Here is a 20,256-nt window from a genome sequence, read left to right as displayed (position 1 = left end):
AAGGCCCTAAGCTTAAGTGAACACATGCAGGCGCACACACACGTACCCCTACCAGCTAAATATTCTCACTGTCAATAATTAAAACAATAGAGACAAAACACAGAAGTCTCCTTTGAGTTTTCCAAAATCTTTGTCTCTTTCCCAGAGTATACATTTTTCTATCCATGTGGCAATACTATACATAATACACGTGTATATATACGTACACATATACATAGCTTAAAAGTTCTTAGTAAAAATTATATACTATCTGGCAGCTTTCTTTTTTCATTAAACAAGAGAGTATAGAATCTTTCCAGGTCAGTATACACAAATCTACATCATTCTTTTAAATAACTGTCTAGTTCTATAATTATAGCTGTTACCCTAGTGATGGATATTTAGAGCGACAGAATTTTGCTATTACAAACAATGCTGCAAAGATTAACCCTGTTTATTGTGTGAATATATCTATAGATGTCCTATAAATGGAATTGCCCTATCAAGGAATATATATCTTTAAATATTTTCATAGATACCACAAACCTGCCCTTCTTATATCAATTTATATTCTCATCAACATGTATGAGACACCCTGCTTCTCATCTTCCGATTGATGTTATTAATCTTGGTACTTTTTACTAAAATTGCTAAGTGAACACAATATATCTCTGTTTTATTTCACACATCTGTGATTATTATTGAGGCTGAATACCTGTTCATGTTTTTGGCCATTTATATTTCTGCAACTATGAACTGCTTGTTCTTATCTTGGCAATAGTTTTATGGGGCCTCTGGACTTGAGCCAGTGTGATCCAGCTTGGCCCTGTTCTCACTGGATTGCCTTTACTTCTTTAGGTTTTACTTAACATACACAAAGGTCCTGTCCAGCATTAAGATTGTTTGTCTAGGTATTTCCCTGGCATTTTGGTGGTTAAGACTCTGAGCTTCCAATGCAGGGGGCACAGGTTCAACCCCTGGTCAAAGAACTATGATCCTGTGTGCCTCACATCACAGTAAAAAAAAAAAGATTCTATGTCTAGACTTACTTTGTCATACTGGTGCTGATAGTCATTTGTGTACTTCATCACCCTCTCTACCATCCCATTTAGATGGCAGGACTGTGCCCTGCTACTATTGGGTACCATTTTTGAGGGCTTAGTCTGGGCTAGGCATTTTATGAAAGGTATATATATGTATTTCATTTAATTCCCATGCCTTAAATGGCAGTTACTACTATCTGTATTTTTTAAAAAATGACATAAGTCATTGCCTTAAGTGACTTGCCCAAGATTGCATCGATATTAGCTCAAATTTGTTCTCAGCTTTATTACCTGATACCTGAAGCCTAAACTCTTTCGTGAATTTTATTTATCTTTATATTCCCTGCATTTGGTAAGGTGCTTGATAAATATATATTTTCCCAACATTTTATCACAAAGCTCTGCAAACATTTTAAAAAGTTAGAGTTTTACAGTACCTTCTAGATTCTACAATGAACACTTTGTGTGTGTGTGTGCTTAGTCATGTGTGACTCTTTGCAACCCCATGGACTGTAGCCCACAAGGCTCCTCTGTTCATGGGATTCTCAAGGTAAGAATACTGGAATGGGTTGCCATGCCTCCTCCAGGGGATCTTCCTGACCCAGGGATTGAACCCAAGTCTCCTTTGTCTCCTGCATTGGCAGGTGGATTCTTTACCACCAAGCAACCTGGGAAGCCACAATGAACACTTTACTATCCTGTTTACCACATCTTTATCCCTTGATACAACCCTAAGCCATCTTACTTTTTTTTTTTTTGACCACACTGCGTGGCTTGTGGGATCTTAGTTCCCTGACCGGGAATTGAACCTGGGTCATTGCAGTAAAAGTGCTGAGTCCTAGCTACTGGATCACCAGGGAATTCCTCCATCTTACATTTTTGATGCATCTCAAAGTAAATAACAGACACTAAATATACCTTGCCCCCAAAACGTTAGCATACATATCATAAACTAGAGTTCAGTATTTGTTTACAATTCTTTTTGTCTTTTGAGTATTTTATCCAATGAAATGCACCAATCTTCCTTGATAACTGTTACATCTGTTAGTTCAGTTCAGTCGCTCAGTCATGTCCGACTCTTTGCGACCCCGTGAACCGCAGCACGCCAGGCCTCCCTGTCCATCACCAACTCCCGGAGTCCACCCAAACCCATGTCCATCAAGTCAGTGATGCCATCCAACCATCTCATCCTCTGTCGTCCCCTTCTCCTCCTGCCCTCAATCTTTCCCAGCATCAGGGTCTTTTCAAATGAGTCAGCTCTTCGCATTAGGTGGCAAAGTATTGGAGTTTCAGCTTCAACATCAGTCCTTCCAATGAACACCCAGGACTGATCTCCTTTAGGATGGACTGGTTGGATCTCCCTGCAGTCCCAGGGACTCTCAAGAGTCTTCTCCAACACCACAGTTCAAAAGCATCAATTCTTCGGCGATCAGCTTTCTTTATAGTCCAACTTTCACATCCACACATGTCCACTGGAGAAATCATAGCATTGACTAGACAGACCTTTATTGACAAAGTAATGTCTTTACTTTTCAATATGCTGTCTAGGTTGGTCATAACTTTCCTAACCCTAGTCCTTATCAAGATATATAACATGAACATCACCCCAAAAAGTTCCCTCATGCCCTTTCTCAGGCAATTCCCACTCCCAACCCACCCCTGCTTCCCAGAGATAACCACTGTTCTGATTTTTTTCCCCCATAGGTTACTTTGACTATACCAGAAGTTCATATAAATAGTACCAAACCAGTAGTTCAAGTCTTCTTTTACAGTCACTTAAGAGATGGAGAATCCCAGGGACAGAGAAGCCTGGTGGGCTGCCATCTATGGGGTCGCACAGGGTCGGACACAACTGTAGTGACTTAGCAGCAGCAGCAGCAAGAGGTATTTTGAGATCCATCCTTGTTGTGTGTATAGGTAGTTGTTTCCTTGTTATTGCTGAGTAGCATTCCATCATATGACCATGTAAATTGAAATGATGCATATTTGTTTTTTGTTTTAAGTTTTATTTATGTATTTATTTTTGACTGTGTTGGGTCTTTGTTGGTGCACTTGGGCTTTCCCTAGTTGTGGAAAGAAGGGACTACTCTCTAGCTGCGGTGCTCAGGCTTCTCATTGAGATGGCTTCTCTTGTTGTGGAGCACGGGCTTTAGGGTCAGGGCTTCAGTAGTTGTGGCTCTTGGGCTCTGGAGCACAGGCTCAATAGTTTTGGAGCACAGGCTTAGTTGCTCCATGGCATGTGGGATCTTCCCAGATCAAAGATCAAACTGGTGTCTCCTCCACTGCCGGGTGGATTCTTTACCACCAGACCATGAGGGAAGCCTGATACATGCATATTTGAATTGAATGGTCCTTGTCTTCAAAATGCATTATGTCTTAAAATGATAAAGCAGCTGAGTTGATTGAGTCAATGGTATTCTGCTTAGATTTGGGGGATAGTAGGGTCGACATGGGGAACTTCACAGATGGTGCGGTGGTAAAGAACCTGCCTGCCAATGCAGGAGACGTGGGTTTGATCCCTAGGCTGGGAAGATTCCCTGAGGAGGAAGTGGCAACCCACTCCAGTATTCCTGCCTGAGAAATCTCATGGGCAGAGGAGCCTGGCAGGCTTCAGTCCATGGGGTCACAAAGAGGCAGACGTGGCTGAGCGACTGAGCGCGCGCGCACGCACACAGACACACACACACAGACACACACACACACACACACACACGGTCAAGATGATTCAGGTACATATCCTAATTTGCATACGTACCTTTCCTCCACTTAAAATTAGGAAAGACCTCCTGGAGTAGGGTGAGGGGTGAAAGGCACAGAAGCAGATCAAAAAAAGTTATCTTCACTGGAGGGAGTGAGAGATGAAGCGGAGACAGGTAGAAACTGCAGCCTGAAAGGAGTGGGGAGGCAATAATATCATTGCTACTAGAGACTTTGAACTTGAGGACAGGAGATATGGCGAAGTCCAAGGTCTACAGGAAACTGACAGAACCCAGGTCTCTGGCGAACTAGGCTCCAAGACATAAGAATCAGCTGCAGCTGTATTGCAGATCTGACCCTGGAGGGGGACGCTGCCAGTAGCTCTAAACGTGGGGCACAGGAGAGAACCCAGGCCACAGCCAGGCCTGGCAATTGGAGGGTCAGCATTGAGGAGGGGGGATCTTGTGAGCTGTGCAGATAACAGTGGCAGGACGGGGTGATGAGAGAAGGGCTGAAATGGATCTAGTCTCCAGAGGCCCCAAGGATTGGGATGAGAGAGGGCTGACTTTGGCAGAAAGTTAATAAATAACCTGTGTCCACAGGAGACTTAGATATTTGGAATTTTAGAGCTAGAAGAGACCTAGATCATGTCGTCCAACCTTGAGCAAAGTGACAGGTTCAAGGTCCCCCAGTGATTTGTTGGCAGATCCAGGCCTAGATACCAGATCTTCTAACATTTCCTGCCAGCACCGTCCCCCTGTGCTGCTGCTGTGACCGTCTGCAGTTTCTGCCGGTTGCAATGACAGTGAGGGACAAGCTTTTGCCGAGACAGCCCAAAGATTCTAGAATTCTGGGGGCTGTTTTCCGTTGATACCCCTCAGATACCTAGCCCCCAGCAAAGAGCCAGGATTGGGTAAGGACTGCAGAGTGAGAACTGGAGACCATAAAAGGTGTCTTGGTGGGACACCATTGGAGGCAGCTGGGTCCTCTGTGGTTGAACTGGGACTCAGATACTGGTTTGTTCCCCAAGGTGGGTTTCTTTCCCCATTTCCCCCACAGGTCCCTCTGGAACCATCTTCTAAGCTAGTCTTTTAAGAACATGCAGGTAGTGATGGGTGAGAGGTAAGATGGGCCGTGATCAGCCAGAGATCCTTCATCCTAATATATGGTAGGTCTGCCCACACCCCCATCAGCATTCAAGAGGAGACAGAAAGACTCCCTATGTTGAAATAGAGCCCTGAAGAGACAATACCTGATCCAGGCACTCCGCCACCCTATATCAGTCCAGGTGCAGCTGCTGGCCAAGGCTGTTCCTGGATTTGTACTCCTTGGGCCCTTAGATTTCCTGGCTTCCCACCCCCAGGTACTATGCATGGAGCAGTAAGAACTAAACAATTCAAAGGGAACTTTGTTTCATCAGGTAGAAACTGAGGTCAGAGGGGGAGAAGGGTACCTGCTAGGTCCACAGAGAGCTGATGGCCAGATTTCTCACCTCTTTGAATATGCTCTACAACAGAAGAATTCTCTAGGCTTGTGCTGCCCAATCTGATAGCCACAAACCACACAGGACTGTCAAATACAGTATGTCCCTTACTTAAGAACCTTCACATTGCAAACTTTCAAAGATAGAAATGTGTGTGCCAGCCCCTATATGCCAGCTATTGGATGTATTGTACTACTATACTTTTCAAGGTACAGAACTGTAAGAGTAAACATGTTTTCTTTATTTTTTGTGTTTTTTATCTACATATTATTTATGTGGAAAGTATTATAAACCTATTACAGTACAGTACTATATAGCCGAGTGTGTTAGTTGGGTACCTAGGCTAACTTTGTTGGACCTGTCAACAAATTGGACTTATAAACATGCTCTTGAAACAGAATTTGTTCATACGTAGGGGACTTACTGTACTTGAAATGTGGTTTGTCTGAATCGAGACATGCTCTAAATGCTAAACACACACTGGGTTTTGTAGACTTAATAGGGAAAAAAGAATGTAAAATATCTCAATATTTTTATATAAATAACATGTTGAGATGACAATATTTTGGATATATTTGCATTAAATAATGTGTATTGTTAATTTTACCCATTTCCTTTTACCTTTTTTTTTTTAATGTGGCTGCTAGAAAATTTAGAACTTCATATATGACTTGAATTATATTTCTCATGGACTGTGCTGCTCTAGAAAAGATACAATGATCTCTCAGGAGCCACATGGGTCAGGGCACTGGGTGGAGCAGAAACAATCAACCAGCACCCCAGGGCCCTTGGGCATTCCTGGCCCTTGAAGCCTTCCTAGGCACTGTACCTGGGTTGGGAATCGTTCTCAGTAGAATGGGGAGCCCGGAAGGCCCTCTCGGTTGTGAGGATGGGGTACATTGAGAGGAAGGGCCTCTCCAGGGCTTGGCCAGAGCTCACTGCTGCAAAGAGTTAGCTTGTAGGTCTTGGGTCTAGAACTCAGAGCAGGAAGCTTTCACAGAGAGAGAAAAAATTACATTTAATTTCTAATTAGGTAGTATGGCCTACTTCTTGTTCCCTGCTGGTTAGAACAAGGAAACCCCTCTTAACTCCACCCCACCAGGTTTTTCTCTGGTCCTGTCCCTAGTAGGGTGTGCTTGGGGATGGGAGGAGGTTGGTACCATAAACACTAGAGCTCTGGAGCTAGGTTTTTCTCTCCGGCTGCCACAACTTACTTCCCAAGGCTATATTTAGGTGTCGGTCTAGGGAAAAGGATGTGAGTTTTTCAGGATCCTGTTTATCCAGCAGACCCCACCCCACCCCCACCTTGCAGCTGTCTGTCCTCTGTTCAGTCTGGAACTTCCCCCTTTCTTCCCTCCCTGCTTCACTGTGGGCGCCCAGGCCCTAGAAAGAAAACATTTGCCATTGAATCCTGCAGTTGCCACCTACTAGCTGTGTGACAACTAACATACACTTAATTTTCGGAGCCCCATTTTCTCATTTGCAAAGTAGAGATAATGATACCTACCTTGCAGGGATGCTGTGAGGTTCAAATGAGATAGTGTAAAGGGCCTGGCATTATGCCTGGTGAGTGGCAGTCATTAAATAAGTGTTGGTTCTTTGAGATCTGTCCAGCAGTGGCTCAGGCTGCTGCCTCAGGGGTAGCAGGTTTAGGAACGAGCCCAGGAGCATGGGACGTCTGGTGCCTTTATGGACAGTGGCTGTGGGAGGTCACTTGCCTTGTTCCTTTGTGTTTGAATCTTAAGTTAGGTCCCAGGTTGGCTTGATGGCATCCTTTTTAAAAAAAATAATTTTATTTATTGACTTATTTTTGGTTATGCTGGGTCTTCATTGCTGCATGGGCTTTTATCTACTTGCGGCGAGTGGGGGCTTACTCTCTAGTTGTGGTGCTCAGGCTTCTCATTGTGGTGGCTTTTCTTGTTGGGGATCTGGGCTCTAGGATGCACCGGCTCTAGGGCCCCTGGGCTTCAGTTGTTGTGGCACGTGGGCTCAGCAGCTGCAATTGCCAGGGTCTGCAGCACAGGCTCAAAAGTTGTGGTGCGTGGGCTAAGTTGCCGCATGTGGCATGTGGCATCTTCCTGGACCAGGGATTGAACCTGTGTCTCCTACATTGGCAGGCGGATTCTTTACCACTGAGCCACCAGGGAAGCCCCAACAACATCCTCTTAACTAGGAGGTTAGAGTTCCCAGATGCCGCCGCTGTGTATACCTGAGCGTAGGTCTATCAGGGATTGCAGGAAATGGTAGACTTTGGAGTCTGGGCTTATCTCGTTTCCTTATTTGTAAAATGGGAGCAACAGTAGACCTATCCATGGCATCACCAACTCAATGGACATGAGTTGGAGCAAACTCAGAGAGATAGTGAAGGACATGGAAGCCTAGGGTGCTGCAGCCCATGGGGTCACAAAGAGTTGGATACGACCTAGCGACTGACCAACAACAACACCCATAGCGGTGTTACGAGGGTCACCTCGAGACAGTATTGGGTGAGACAGAGCCCCTGGCAGGTAGCTGGCACTCAGTGAGGGACAGTTGTGCTCTTTGGTTGGCCATGTCTGGGCTCTGCTGGAATAACCTCGCTCTGTTTCTGTCTGCAGTGGCAAGGGCGGGGCACAAAGGCCCTGTACTAAGCACCTGCAGTCCTCTGGGGGTGCCACCCCTGGAAACAGCGCCCCCACCATGTTTAACCTCATGAAGAAAGACAAGGACAAAGATGGCGGGCGGAAGGAGAAGAAGGAGAAGAAGGAGAAAAAGGAGCGGATGTCGGCGGCGGAGCTGCGGAGCCTGGAAGAGATGAGCCTGCGTCGCGGCTTCTTCAACCTGAACCGCTCCTCCAAGCGGGACTCCAGGACGCGCCTGGAGATCTCCAACCCTATCCCCATCAAGGTGGCCAGCGGCTCGGACCTGCACCTGACGGACATCGACTCGGACAGCAACAGGGGCAGCGTCGTCCTGGACTCGGGCCACCTGAGCACAGCCAGCTCCAGCGATGACCTCAAGGGCGAGGAAGGCGGCGGGCGGGGTTCGGTGCTGCAGCGGGCGGCCAAATTTGGCTCCCTGGCCAAGCAGAACTCGCAGATGATCGCCAAGCGCTTCTCCTTCTCCCAGCGCAGCCGGGACGAGAGCACGTCGGAAACCTCCACCCCCTCGGAGCACTCTGCCGCCCCATCTCCGCAGGTGGAGGTGAGGACCCTGGAGGGACAGCTGACGCAGCACCCCGGCCCGGGTATCCCTCGATCAGGACCTCGGACCCGAGCCCCGGAGCTGGTGACCAAGAGGTTTCCGGCTGACCTGCGTTTGCCCCCGGTGCTGCCCCCACCACCCCCTGCCCTCCGGGAACTGCAACTGCTGCGAAGGCCCACTGGGGACTTTGGATTCTCCCTGCGGCGCACCACCATGCTGGATCGGGGCCCCGAAGGCCAGGTCTACCGGCGGGTGGTTCACTTTGCGGAGCCCGGCGCGGGCACCAAGGACCTGGCCCTGGGGCTGGTGCCCGGTGACCGTCTGGTGGAGATCAACGGACTCAAGGTGGAGAACAAGTCCAGGGATGAGATTGTGGAGATGATCCGGCAGTCTGGGGACAGCGTGCGGCTCAAGGTGCAGCCTATCCCAGAGCTCAGCGAGCTCAGCCAGAGCTGGCTGCGGAGCGTGGAGGGACTCCGCAGGGAGCCAGCCCATGTGAGTGTTTGCCTGGGCAGCCGGGGTTGAGCGGGGTGTGCTGGCCTCTCTGGCGTTTGTACCTGGGAGGATGGTTGGGGTACCCAATAACTATCATCAGAGCCTAGCAAGTGCGAGGGGTGATGTGGTCCACTCCTTGGGCTCCGGGACAACTTATTTGGCCTGTGGGGAAAAGTGACCCCAGCGGATGTTATACCGCGATACAGACTGTATGATACCTGCGTGGGCTTGTATGTCCTGAGTCCTAAATTGAGGCATTGAGAAAGCTAACATGTGCCACTTCCAGCAATGAGAGACATTCTGGACTACTACTAGTCCAGACTGATATGTGGACTAAAATATAGGATTTCCATTTTTTATGTATTGGAGTTGAAAAAAAGATAAATTATTTTAAATCAGACCTCACATGGGATGTCTGTAATGTGTGGCTGCTTTAGTAGTAGCTCTGGGGGAGGTGACTGCAGGCCTCCTTTTACCCCTGAGCAACTGAGGAGCTGACCATCAGGTAAGGTTGCAGAGATAAGCAGGGGCCAGATCATGGAGGACCTTGTAAATAATGGTAGGAGTTTAGATTTTAGTCCAGTGAAATGGTACCATTGTAGGATTTTCAGCAGGGGAGTGACTGGATCTGATTTATAAAGATCACTTGGGCTCCAACAGTCTTATCTCCTGGAAGAAGAAAAAGCACAGCCCTGGAAAGGCAACAGGGATCTAGCCTACAGAGATAGTATGACCTGACCGTCCCTGAGATCTCAACTGGTATCCAGCCCACACAAAACAGCCATAGAAGGGGTGACGTAGGAGCAGAAGACACTGAGATTAGATGTGTGAGCAGGTCTCTAGGGGAATGGATATCTCTAACCCCAGGGGACTTTTGATAGGGTGGCTACATATCAGTTTGGAATGTTCTGCCTAAAGACAATCCATGAGGGATAAGTTGGCTCTAGCTCTCCCTTTCTCCTGCCTGTGGGTTTTAAGATTGTCTGGATCTGGTCCCTGCAGCCTGACCACTGCATAGCCTGGCCAGGACCTTTCAGCACTAAGTGACCAGCCAGATGTGTCAAAGTCAAAAATGGGAGGAAATGCTAAGGAAGCAGGCAGAGTCCCTGTCCTAGATTTCTCCCAGGGAGGGGAAGTGGACGCTTGGTTGGCTGTTGAGTCTGGCAGCATCTCCGGCCTAGAGGGCCTGGGAGAGGCAGGGTTAGGCTCTGACAGGAAGCACTGGAGTCAGGTCCCCGACCTTCCTCTACCCTGGGGCTGCTGGGGTCAGGACGCTCTGCTAGTCAGGAAAGGGTCGTGAGTGGGAGGGAGCCTGTCATGGAATCCAGGGGAGGACTGGAACTCATTTATTCCAGAAACACCCATCAAGCACCCACTATGTGTTAGCCATCAGACTAGACTGAACTCGGAACCACAGCCTAGAGGGAGTAGTCTTCATTTCAGAGCCAGAGATCATACCATGATCATACCATGGGTCTCTCTGCTTTCTACCAGGGTAATATTGCTTTTAACAGATGGAATTTTCTTCCTCTTTAAGAATGAATCCCCTCTGGGAGATTGTTGCCAGCTCCCTGCTGAACCACAGCACAGGCCTCTGAGAGGCCCTGGGCCTGGCATCCCAGATGCTGTTCAGTTTTGTCCTTATAGCACACGGATCGTCCTGGCATCTCACATTTCCCAGCCACTCTCCCTTCCCAGCTAGCTGCTGCTGCCTCATCCCTGGGGAATTGGATGGCTCAGCTGTCGAGGCCCTGGTGGATCCCGCAGTGCAGCAGGTACCCCTGAAAGGCCGGCTTGCTCTCGCCCCTGTGGGGCAAATCCAGCTGATGCCCAGAGGACGTCTCCTTCCACCTGGGGGATTGGGCAGGGGAGGTAGTAGAAAGCCCCATCGTCAGGAGTCTCCTAGAGCCCTCTGACAGGTTCAGAGTAGCCCCTGTATCTTTTCCTACCTGGGTAGGTGGTGGGGACTCGGGCCACAGCAGAGAGGAGCAGAACGAGCCCAGCATTCCAGTGTCCTGGGACGGCCCCCCGGGGCTGGTGGAGAAGTGTTGCAGCCTCTTCTGGGACTCTCATCATTTATCTCCTCTTCCTCCCACTCCTACTCCTGCTCCTTTTCTTGGCAGCGATTCTAATCCCAGTTCATGCCAAGAAAAGAGTCTTCCCGCCTCCTCCAGGCTCCTGGGCAGGGAACCCTGACAACTCCAGCCCCACAGGGACAGCTCCTGGAGGTCACCCTGCCCATCAGGCTGTCCATCAACTGTGTCTACACGTCGCCTGTCCCCAGGGAGCTCTGAGGGAGCTGGCTAGCCATCTGTTCCCTCTCGGCACACAGATGAGGGCCATGGGGCCTTTTCTCCACAACCTCTTCAGAGGGCCCCAGGGAGACAGCCCCGTGGGCTTCCTTCTCACACGGTGTGTGTCCAGAATGCTCGGTTCACACCTCCTTCGTGTGTCCCTGTGGCTGCTCGACAGGGTTCCAGTGGCAGCAGGGATGAGCTCCGGCAGGAGGATAGACTTGGGACCTCATAGGAATCACATAGTTGGCCCGGGAGAAGCAGCTCTTCTGTGTCTTTCCTTCCACTCACCTGCCTATGAAACAAACATTTGTTGGGAACTTCTGTGTGCTCAGTCCTGGGGTCTAGCACTGAATAGCACATAACCCCAGCCCCAAGGAACTCACAATCTGGTGGGAGAGATGCTCAAGCAGCAGACAAAGACAGTGCCATTTGAGAAGCTCAGTGACAGAGGCCAGGACATGGTCCTGGGGAGCACAGAAGAGGGACTTCTAGCACAGCCTTGGGAAGGAATGAGGGGGAACCGATATCTGGGAGGGAGATGAGTGTAGGGGAGACGAGGAGGAAGAGGAAGGCCGTAGACACATGTTGAGGTCTGGAGACTGGAGAGAATGACACATTCGGGGAATAAGACTGGGGGATTGTGTGGGGACAGTATTGAGAGGAGCAGCAGGAGAGGCAAGCAGGAAGCAGGTCTCCAAGGCCCTTGTGAGTCATCTAGGGAATGCGAACTTTAACCTATAGGCAGTGAAGCGATTTAATTAGGGAGTGATGGGAACAGGTTTTTGAAAAACCTCTCTGGCTGCTTATGGAGAATGCTTTCAGCTCTAGCAAGAATAGCTGTGGGGAGACTAGTGAGGGAGCTGTAGTATCTCAGTAAGATGGACGGAGGCCTGAATTCGGGTAGAAGCAGTGCAGATGGAGAGACATATCCAACAGGAGCAACTGAAGTAGGCTCTCTTGTCTTTTTTATTTATTTTTATTTAAAATTTTTAAAAAAATTATAGTTGGTATACAATGTTGTGTTAGTTTTTGGTGTTCAGCAAAGTGATTCAGTGATGTGCGCGCGTGTGTATATATATATATTTTTTTTTCCAGACTATTTTCCACTATAGTTCATTACAAGATACTGAATATTGTTCTTTGTGCTATACAGTAGGACCTTATTGCTTATCTATTTTATTTGTATTTGTATTTGTTAGTCCCAAGCTCCTGATGCATCTGTTCCACCTCCCGCTTTCCCCTTTGGTAATCATAAGTTTGTTTTCTGTGTCTGTGAGTCTGTTTCTCTTCTGTAAATAAGTTTATTTATATCAAATTTTTAGACTCCACATTTAAGTGATATCCTAGGATACTTGTCTTTCTCTGACTTACTTCCCGTAGTATGATAATCTCTATGTTTATCCATGTTGCTGCAAATGGCATTATTTCATTCTTTTTTATAGCTGAGTAGTATTCCATTATGTGTGTGTATGTGTGTATGTATAAATATATATATATTACATTTTCTTTATCAGTTAATCTGTCCATGGACATTTAGGTTGCTTCCTTGTCTTGGCTATTGTATATAGTGCTGCTATGAACTTAGGGGTGCCCTGTAGTCTTTTTGATTGGCTGGTGTGGGAGAAGGAAGAGAGGAGGGATCAAGTGTGATGCCAGATTTAGGGGAAGAGGCTAAGTCCTTTCTTCAGCTCCTCAGGGAAAATGTTTTAGGATGTCTGTTTGGGGATCAGTTACTCAAGTTTTCTAAAGGCAAAGAGATCCTTGAGTTGGTGAAATTGGAGGAGGTGTTGGTAATGATGAGGATCTTAAAATCCTACTTGGTTCAGAATTCTTTCCTCTAGGTCCATGAGTCTGTGTGGGCAAGTCAATACTCTTTAAGAACGGGCAGAAGCCTATTAGGGACTAGGACCTGAGAGAGGGGAGAGCCGATCTTTTCTGTTTATGTTCTCATTGCGCCTTCATGGGGAACAAATATGATGTCTGAGAAACGGAGGGTGTTTCTGCTGAGCTCAGAAAAGCCTACCTGGCTAAACCCTGGCCAATGTGTTTATCCCCCTGCCACCAAGAGCCAGAGGAGCTGGCCTGCACGGGAGCCGTACCTGGAAAGCACTGCTCCCCTGAGCTTCGAGGATGTGGTAGGAGGGGAGATGTGGATGCTTAAAAGAAGGTGTATCACTCCCTCCCATCCTAGGCTGGATTCCTGAACCCTCTCAAACTGTCGGGCATTTGCCTGAGATCTGTAGTACAGTCTCTTCTGTTGGAACTTGGGGTTTGTACTCAAAGGCTGTAGGGCTGTAAGTTTCCTAAAGAGGTCATCGTGTCCATCTAAAACTACCTCCACACTCAGGAGAATCTGGAAGATAGCATTTATAGTGCAAAGAGCATGGACTTTGTAGCTAGAAAGACCTGTGTTTGCGTTTTCCTAAAGTTACCAAGCTTTTGTGAGCTTTAGTTTACTAACTCCTTTAAGCTTTTCAAAAAAATGTGCTTGGCTGTGCTGGGTCTTAGTTGCAGCATGGAGGATCTAGACCCCTGATCAGTTGCAGCATGTGGGATCTGGTTCCCTGACCAGGAATGGAACTTGGGCCCCCTGCATTGGAAGGTGGAATCTTAACCACCGGACTGCCAGGGAAGTCCCTCCCTTAAACATTTAATGAATCTGCTTAGGGACTAGCACTGTACCAGGCATAGGGAGAGTAAATAAATAAAATGCAGTCTTTCCTTGAGGAAGCAAAGACCTAAGTAAAGAAATGCAACCAGGTACCATAACTGCTATCACAGGTCTGAACAGCTATGCAGTGGGGTGAGGAGGAGGAAATGGCCAGTTCTGCCACGGGAGAAGGGGTGGCAATTAGGAGAGGTCTCCCAGACAAAGTGAGCCATGACCACTCTAAACGGACTCTATTCTTTCCACCCAGAATTTGAGAAGACTAACTCAGAGAAGTATGCATGCCCAACTAACTACAGTTTTCTCTGAGAAGGAGAATAAGACTGGTGCTAAAGGGAGACTTGTTTTTTATTCTGCATACCATGCTCTGTGGGCCTTTATTTAAGATAATCATGTTTGTGTATTAGATGATCTCACTTATTAGACTCTAGCAGTAGTAAACGCTCAGGGAGATTAGTTCCCTTCCCTCTGCCCAGTCTCTAATACCATCCATCAGTTCAGTTCAGTTCAGTCGCTCAGTCATGTCCGACTCTTTGCGACCCCGTGAATCACAGCACACCAGGCCTCCCTGTCCAACACCAATTCCCGGAGTTCACTCAAACTCATGTCCATCGAGTCGATGATGCCATCCAGCCATCTCATTCTCTGTCATCCCCTTCTCCTCCCGCCCCAATCCTTCCCAGCATCAGAGTATTTTCCAGTGAGTCAACTTGTCGCATGAGGTGACCAAAATATTGGAGTTTCAGCTTTAGCATCAGTCCTTCCATGGAAGGCAATTTTACAGCCTCTGTGTTAATGAGGGGCTTCCCTAGTAGCTCAGCTGCTAAAGAATCTGCATGCAATGCAGGAGACTCCAGTTCAATTCCTGGGTTGGGAAGTTCCCCTGGAGAAAGGATAGGCTACCCACTCCAGTATTCATGGGCTTCCCTGGTGGCTCAAATAGTAAAGAATCTGCCTGCAGTGTGAGAGACCTGGGTTGGGAAGATCCCCTGGAGGAGGGCATGGCAACCCACTCCAGTATTCTTGCCTGGAGGATCCCCATGGACAGAGGAGCCTGGCGGGCTACAGTCCATGGGGTCTCAAAGAGTCGGACACGACTGAGCTCACACACATGCTACATGTGTTAATCAATCCATTCTAGTGCTCTTCCATTCTTGCCCCTGGTAAGGTTTTCTTTCCAGTAGGACTCCTAACACTTTAGTCTAAATTCTTTCTCTGAAGCTCTGTTCTTAAAGACAGCCCACTGATGGGAGAGGTGGGACACTGGGTGCTCTCTTGCTTTTTCCAGCATTTTAGAGCCAGCCTTCTTAGACCTGCAGGCGTGGTCCTCAGTGGCCTTGCAGGGGACTGGTCAGGCAGAGTTGTCTGAATTTGGGAGAAGGTGTAATGGAGGCTCTGGGAAGAAACAGTGTGAGCCTCCCCTTCCTGGTCCCCAGGACCCCTGGGTGCTGTCAGGAGTGGGGCCCAAAAGATTCCAAGGGGAGACTTGAAACTGCTGCTTCCTGGTCTGCCAGGCTGGCTTCTGGGCAACAGGCTTTCCCAGGTGCCTCTGCTGGTGGTGGGATGGTGGGGTACTGCCTGAGTTCAGTGTTCTAGAATGCCCTGTTCCTACTGCTACTCCAGGACATTTTCACTTCATTTTATGCCAAAGTTCCTGGCATCAGAGTATCACCATGGGAGAGCCTGGTTTGGGGGCTCAGGGTGGAACCCAAACTATGTCCTTTTGGATATATGAAAGGCAGGTGTATGACCTGGTGAGTGAAAGGTCTTTGGGAGAATTTTGGGGGGTTGTCTGTCCTGGGTTAGTGGGGTGCTTGGGACCAGCAGAATAGTGTGGTGAACTAGGTCACTTCCATTCTGCTAGGTCTCCCTTCTGTCTTCAGAGATCCGGTCAGCCTTTTCCCCAGGGAGATGCTAGATGAACGACAGCCCCAGAGTGCCCTGGCCACCCAGCCCGTGGGTGGTGGGCATAGTGCCCAGGCCGCATTGGCCTGGGTGTGGGTACATGTCATGGTCATTGGTTGTTTTCGCAGGCACAGCTTGGAGCCCTGATGCAGGGGCAGGGCCTTGATAGAGGTAGGCTGTTCCAGCCCCTTCTAGTCCTGGCCAGCACCCCTCCGGCCCACCCCGATCCCCCAGACCACCTTGGCCTCCTCTCCCTTCTGATCTCTTTTATTTATATTGAAATGGTTCTGGAAAATACCAGATATGCAAACACCCAGACGGGGGGGGGGGGGGGGAGGGGGGAGGTGGGTGAGGAGTGGGGTGAAGGGGTGTGTGTGTGTGTGGCGGGTGGGAACACAAGTATTTTAAAAATGCTGCAAATCTCTACAGCATTTCCCAGAAACCACAAGCACGCGTTCTGCCTGCCAGCAGGGCTCCCGCTGCCCCCCTACCCTGAGCTGCTGGATTCTCCTCATTGGAGCCTGGGGTGGGGAGCAGCGTGGTGGGGGTAGGGATCGGTGACCCATTGGGGTGGGGGCTCCCCTGCTGCCTGGGCAGGTTGCCTGGTGCCTCCTTTGTCCGTCTGGGCAGCAGGTATGAATGTACCCCAGGCCTCCGCAGCACCCTGGGCACCCACCGTGCCAGATAGGCACTGCCAAGGAGTGGAGTCATCATGGTCCCTCACCCCTTGCTTTGCCATTTGGGGGGCCCCCAGCCAACCCTCAAGTCCCATGTGGTGTTTGGCAGCAGCTTCTGTTCTGTTAAATACAGGGGACAGTGTTAGCAAAGCTTATTTTTTCAGTCATTGGCTCTAGTTGGGTTGGGAAACTATTTCCTTAGACCCGGGTCACTGCTCTGGCTCCCTTCACCTCCTGCCATATGTTCCTCAGAATCAGGGCATGGTGTTCTGCCCCGGCCTGGGTCACCTGGCCACTCTGCACAAACTCTGTGGCAGGAAAGAATGTCGGGGGTTCACCTGGCCTTCTGTGTGGCACCCAGTACAGTGTGTAGCTCACACAGGCTCCCTAGGTGGTATTTAATTGATCTGGTAAAGATTCAGTCCGAATAGAAATGCTTTGAGGGAAGGGCAGGAAAAATAGTAGCGAGATTGAAGATCATGGTTAGTGTTCACTCTGCTTCTATTAGAGGCTGTTCTAGATGTCTTCTGCATATGAACTCAGTACATTTTCCCAGCAACCCTTTGAAGTAGGTACTGTAATGATCTCTGTTTTGCAGATGAGGAAATTAGATTACAGAGAGTTTCAGGTTAGGTAAGTTGCCTATGGTTTCATGGCTACTAAGTCCCTGGTCAGGATTTGAACTCAGGGTACGCCTCCTGGCCCTTCACTCTGCATAGGAGAGCTGTGTATCCACACGTGTATGTGTGTGTCAGTCGCTCAGTCACGTCTGACTCTCTGTGACCCTATGGACTGTATGCAGCCTGCCAGGCTCCTCTGTCCATGGAATTCTTCAGGCAAGAATACTGGAGTGGGTAGCCATTCCCTTCTCCAGGGGGTCTTCCCAACCCAGGGATGAAACCCTGGGTCTCCTGCATTGTAGGCAGATTCTTTACTGTCTGAGCCACCAAGGAAGCCCTGTGTATCCATATATTCATGTATACAGCCATACATCTACATAAAGTAGAGGAAGGCAGTCTCTGGTTATCCTTATACATCCACTGCCCAGCCCAGGCCTGGACCTTCTGGTTCCTGCTTCTGGGTCCCTAGAAGCCTCTTCTCCAGAAGGAAAGGGGGAGCCAGAGGGATGACTGGCCACTCATGCTGTGTGGATGCTACAGAATGGTGTGACTGTTGCTCTCAGCCTCTCTGGAGGATCCACCTAAGGAAGCAAGCCCAAGGCGCAGCAGGCAGGATTCATTCTTTTTTTTTTTTTCCTGATGTGGACCATTTTAAAAGTCTTTATTGAGTTTGCTACAATATTGCTCCTGTCTTATGTTTTGGTTTTTGGGTGCTGACACGTGTGGGATCTTAGCTTCCCAACCAGGGATCGAACCTGTGTCCCCCCCCGCACGGGTGAAGTCTTAACCACTGGACCACTGGGGAAGTCCCGGGATTTAACCTTGTGGGAGCTGGGAGAGGTACTGTAAAGGAGCCTGAGGGAAGCCATGGGAAGAGAAGTGTCTTGGCAGCCTTCGGGTTCGGGCCCCTGGAGTGGGGGAGGGGTGTTCATTTGCCCCTTATTCATCTTCCCCTGCTAGATGCCGGAAGCCAGGCACATTGCCCCCTCACCTTTGTGGCTCTCACTGACATGCTGGTACTGACCTCTGCAGCCCTTAGGGTAGCAAGATTCCGGAATGTCGCCTCTGACCAGGAGCAGGTCCTCTTATTTTATGCAGGAGTGAGCATGTTGTTTTCTCGTGTGCCCTGTGGGACAAAGGCGAGGAGGACCGCGGCCCAGCACAGAGCCTGGCAGGTGGCGGGCGTGCAACTCGGCGTTCTCACTGGCTTCTACCATCCAGTCCCTGCTGTGCCTTTTGTCTGTAATGCTTTTTCTCATCCACCCCCGTATATTCATGCATACACACGGGCCCCAGTTTGAATATCATTTCCCGAGGGAAATCTTCCCTGGTCCTCTCTCAGACCATGTCAGGTCTACACCCCTCTGCTTCTCCTTCACAGCCTTTATCAGGATTGTAATGAATTTGTTCTCTTCTCATTTCTGCCCTGCTGGAGCGCTTGAGAGGGGTGGATATTTTGTTGAAGGAAAGAAGATGGTTCTCGAGTCTGAAACTGGTTCCCTTGTTCAGCTCAGTTTGGGTTTCCTAGAACCCTCCCCTCTGACCGTCCTCGGTGACTTGTCTGCAGTGTGTTATGACTCCTTGTTCTGTGCTTGGATGTTCAGTGTCCCTCACAAGAGTGGAGGCGAGATGACACTAGACAGCCAGGAGCAGGAGCCTGGGAGGGGGCTCTGGGAGGAGGGTCGCTGGGCCAGCCTGCCCAAAGAGGCACCAAGCATGGCTGAGAAGCAGATTCGGGGTCACATGGGGTCACACAGTGTCCGGCCCAGGGGACCTGGGAGGAATGTGCCTGTCTTAGCGGCTGCAGGTCTCTGAGGGGGTGGAGCATGGCCCGGCCAGGGCACAGGGTGCCCTCTTCCCTTCTGCTTCCCCTGGGCTGCCTGAGTGCTGGAATGTTGGCAGGCTGGGAATGTTCACAGCAAGGATTTTTCCCAGTCAGGGCGACAGATTCCAGCTGGAGCCTGGGGACAGCTCCCCCTGGGCAGGGGCTACCGGAGAGACGGGTGGGGCGGGGGCAGAGGTGGGACAGCCCCAACTGCTCTGCTCTTGGGGCCCAGACTCGGTTCCCATCCTCTCTGGGAGATGCAAGGGGGACCCAGCGAGGGGGCAGCCGGGCTCCTGGCAGTGGGAGGCCTTGGGGACCAGAGACCTCACCTCAGCAAGGCAAGAACATGGCTGGTCTTATCCTCCAAGCCCTCACTTCCTCCAGTCGGTGCATGCATCAGGAAGGGGTGCCGCCCCAAATTCCATCCTCAGGTGGGGCTGCATCTGCTCAGATCCAGGTTCTCTGGCCTCTAGGGACCACCAGCCTTGGCACGAGGTAGCATTGCTGAGTTTGTCACCTGTATCTCTCCTCCACCTCGCAGGGCCCCAAAGCCACCTCCAGGACTTAGTTCTCTTTCTTAGTGACCTTTCCAGCCCCTCTGCCCTCTGATCTCAGTTCTGCTGGCTCCTCCCTCCCACTCCCATTTCTGCAAGGAGCTGACTCACTTCCTTCCTTCCCCACCAGCTTCTCTCACTGCCAGGCCCTAGGGCAAGTGGGTACCCACAGGGAGGGGGGGTCTCTCACAGGGCACTTCCTGGGCTCCCTTCTCTGTCAGCAGGACTGTGAGGCTGCCCTTGGCTCTGGGCAGAGGAGGGCTGGAGGCAAGGTAGACCGGGGATCGGCCTGGCTCCGGGCGCTGGTACCTGGTCTTCCCTATAGCCCGGAGCTCTGGGACAGTCAGGGTGGGACATCGGGAAACCTTGAGGAGCACCTGAGCCCCATTACCCTGGGGGGCGCTTGGTTCTGGGGAGAAGAAAGGCTGATGACATCATCCCTGGGATCAAGAAGCCTGTGCTTTCTCTAGAACAGAAGACATCTGCGAAAAGATAGATCTCAGCCCAGAGTGGCGCGGGCCGGAGGCCAAGCAGTGACAGCACTCGTCAGGCAGCACGAGACAGTCATGGCTCTCTGTGACACCCAGTTTCACGCCCAGCCCCATCCCATCAAAAATGTCTGGAGAGTCCCGAGGAGCCTCCCTGGGACAAGGCGATGGGACGGGTCTGATACAATGCCCTGTTAGTTCCTCCTGCGGGTGGCCGCGTCCTCCCCTCCCCGCCCCGCCCCGCCCCCAGCTCCCTCCTCGGTGTGCTGGCTTGGTTGTGGAGCTGCCTGCAGAGGCACCAGCTTTGGGGCAGTGAGAGATTTCCTCTCCGGGTGAGCTGGC

The 20,256-nt window shown here is 50.0% G+C and overlaps 1 protein-coding gene and 1 long non-coding RNA gene across 8 annotated transcripts in view; one reads left to right on the top strand and one right to left on the bottom strand.

The window, feature by feature from the left end:
- MYO18A (myosin XVIIIA) overlaps positions 1 to 20,256 on the top strand; it is a 101,180-nt gene that overhangs the window by 4,625 nt on the left and 76,299 nt on the right. For all 7 annotated transcript variants that reach the window (XM_088828740.1, XM_088828739.1, XM_088828738.1 and 4 more), the window contains exon 2: positions 7,800 to 8,880. In XM_088828740.1, coding sequence (XP_088684866.1) covers positions 7,882 to 8,880 — 999 coding nt within the window. In that variant the 5' untranslated portion in view covers positions 7,800 to 7,881. The remainder of the gene's footprint in view (positions 1 to 7,799; positions 8,881 to 20,256) is intronic.
- Positions 11,344 to 19,461, bottom strand: LOC148774672 (uncharacterized). The gene is made up of 3 exons (XR_016035474.1): positions 19,202 to 19,461; positions 18,072 to 18,173; positions 11,344 to 11,469 (listed from the first exon to the last, which is right to left on the bottom strand). It is a non-coding gene; the product is annotated as an uncharacterized LOC148774672 (long non-coding RNA).

The sequence above is a fragment of the Moschus berezovskii genome, chromosome 20, assembly GCF_049115385.1.
Source record: "Moschus berezovskii isolate FMDL1 chromosome 20, NW_MosBer_1.0, whole genome shotgun sequence".
Taxonomy (NCBI): domain Eukaryota; kingdom Metazoa; phylum Chordata; class Mammalia; order Artiodactyla; family Moschidae; genus Moschus; species Moschus berezovskii.
The sequence above is the reverse complement of the archived record's forward strand: the minus strand, read 5'-3'. Positions and strand labels throughout refer to the sequence as shown.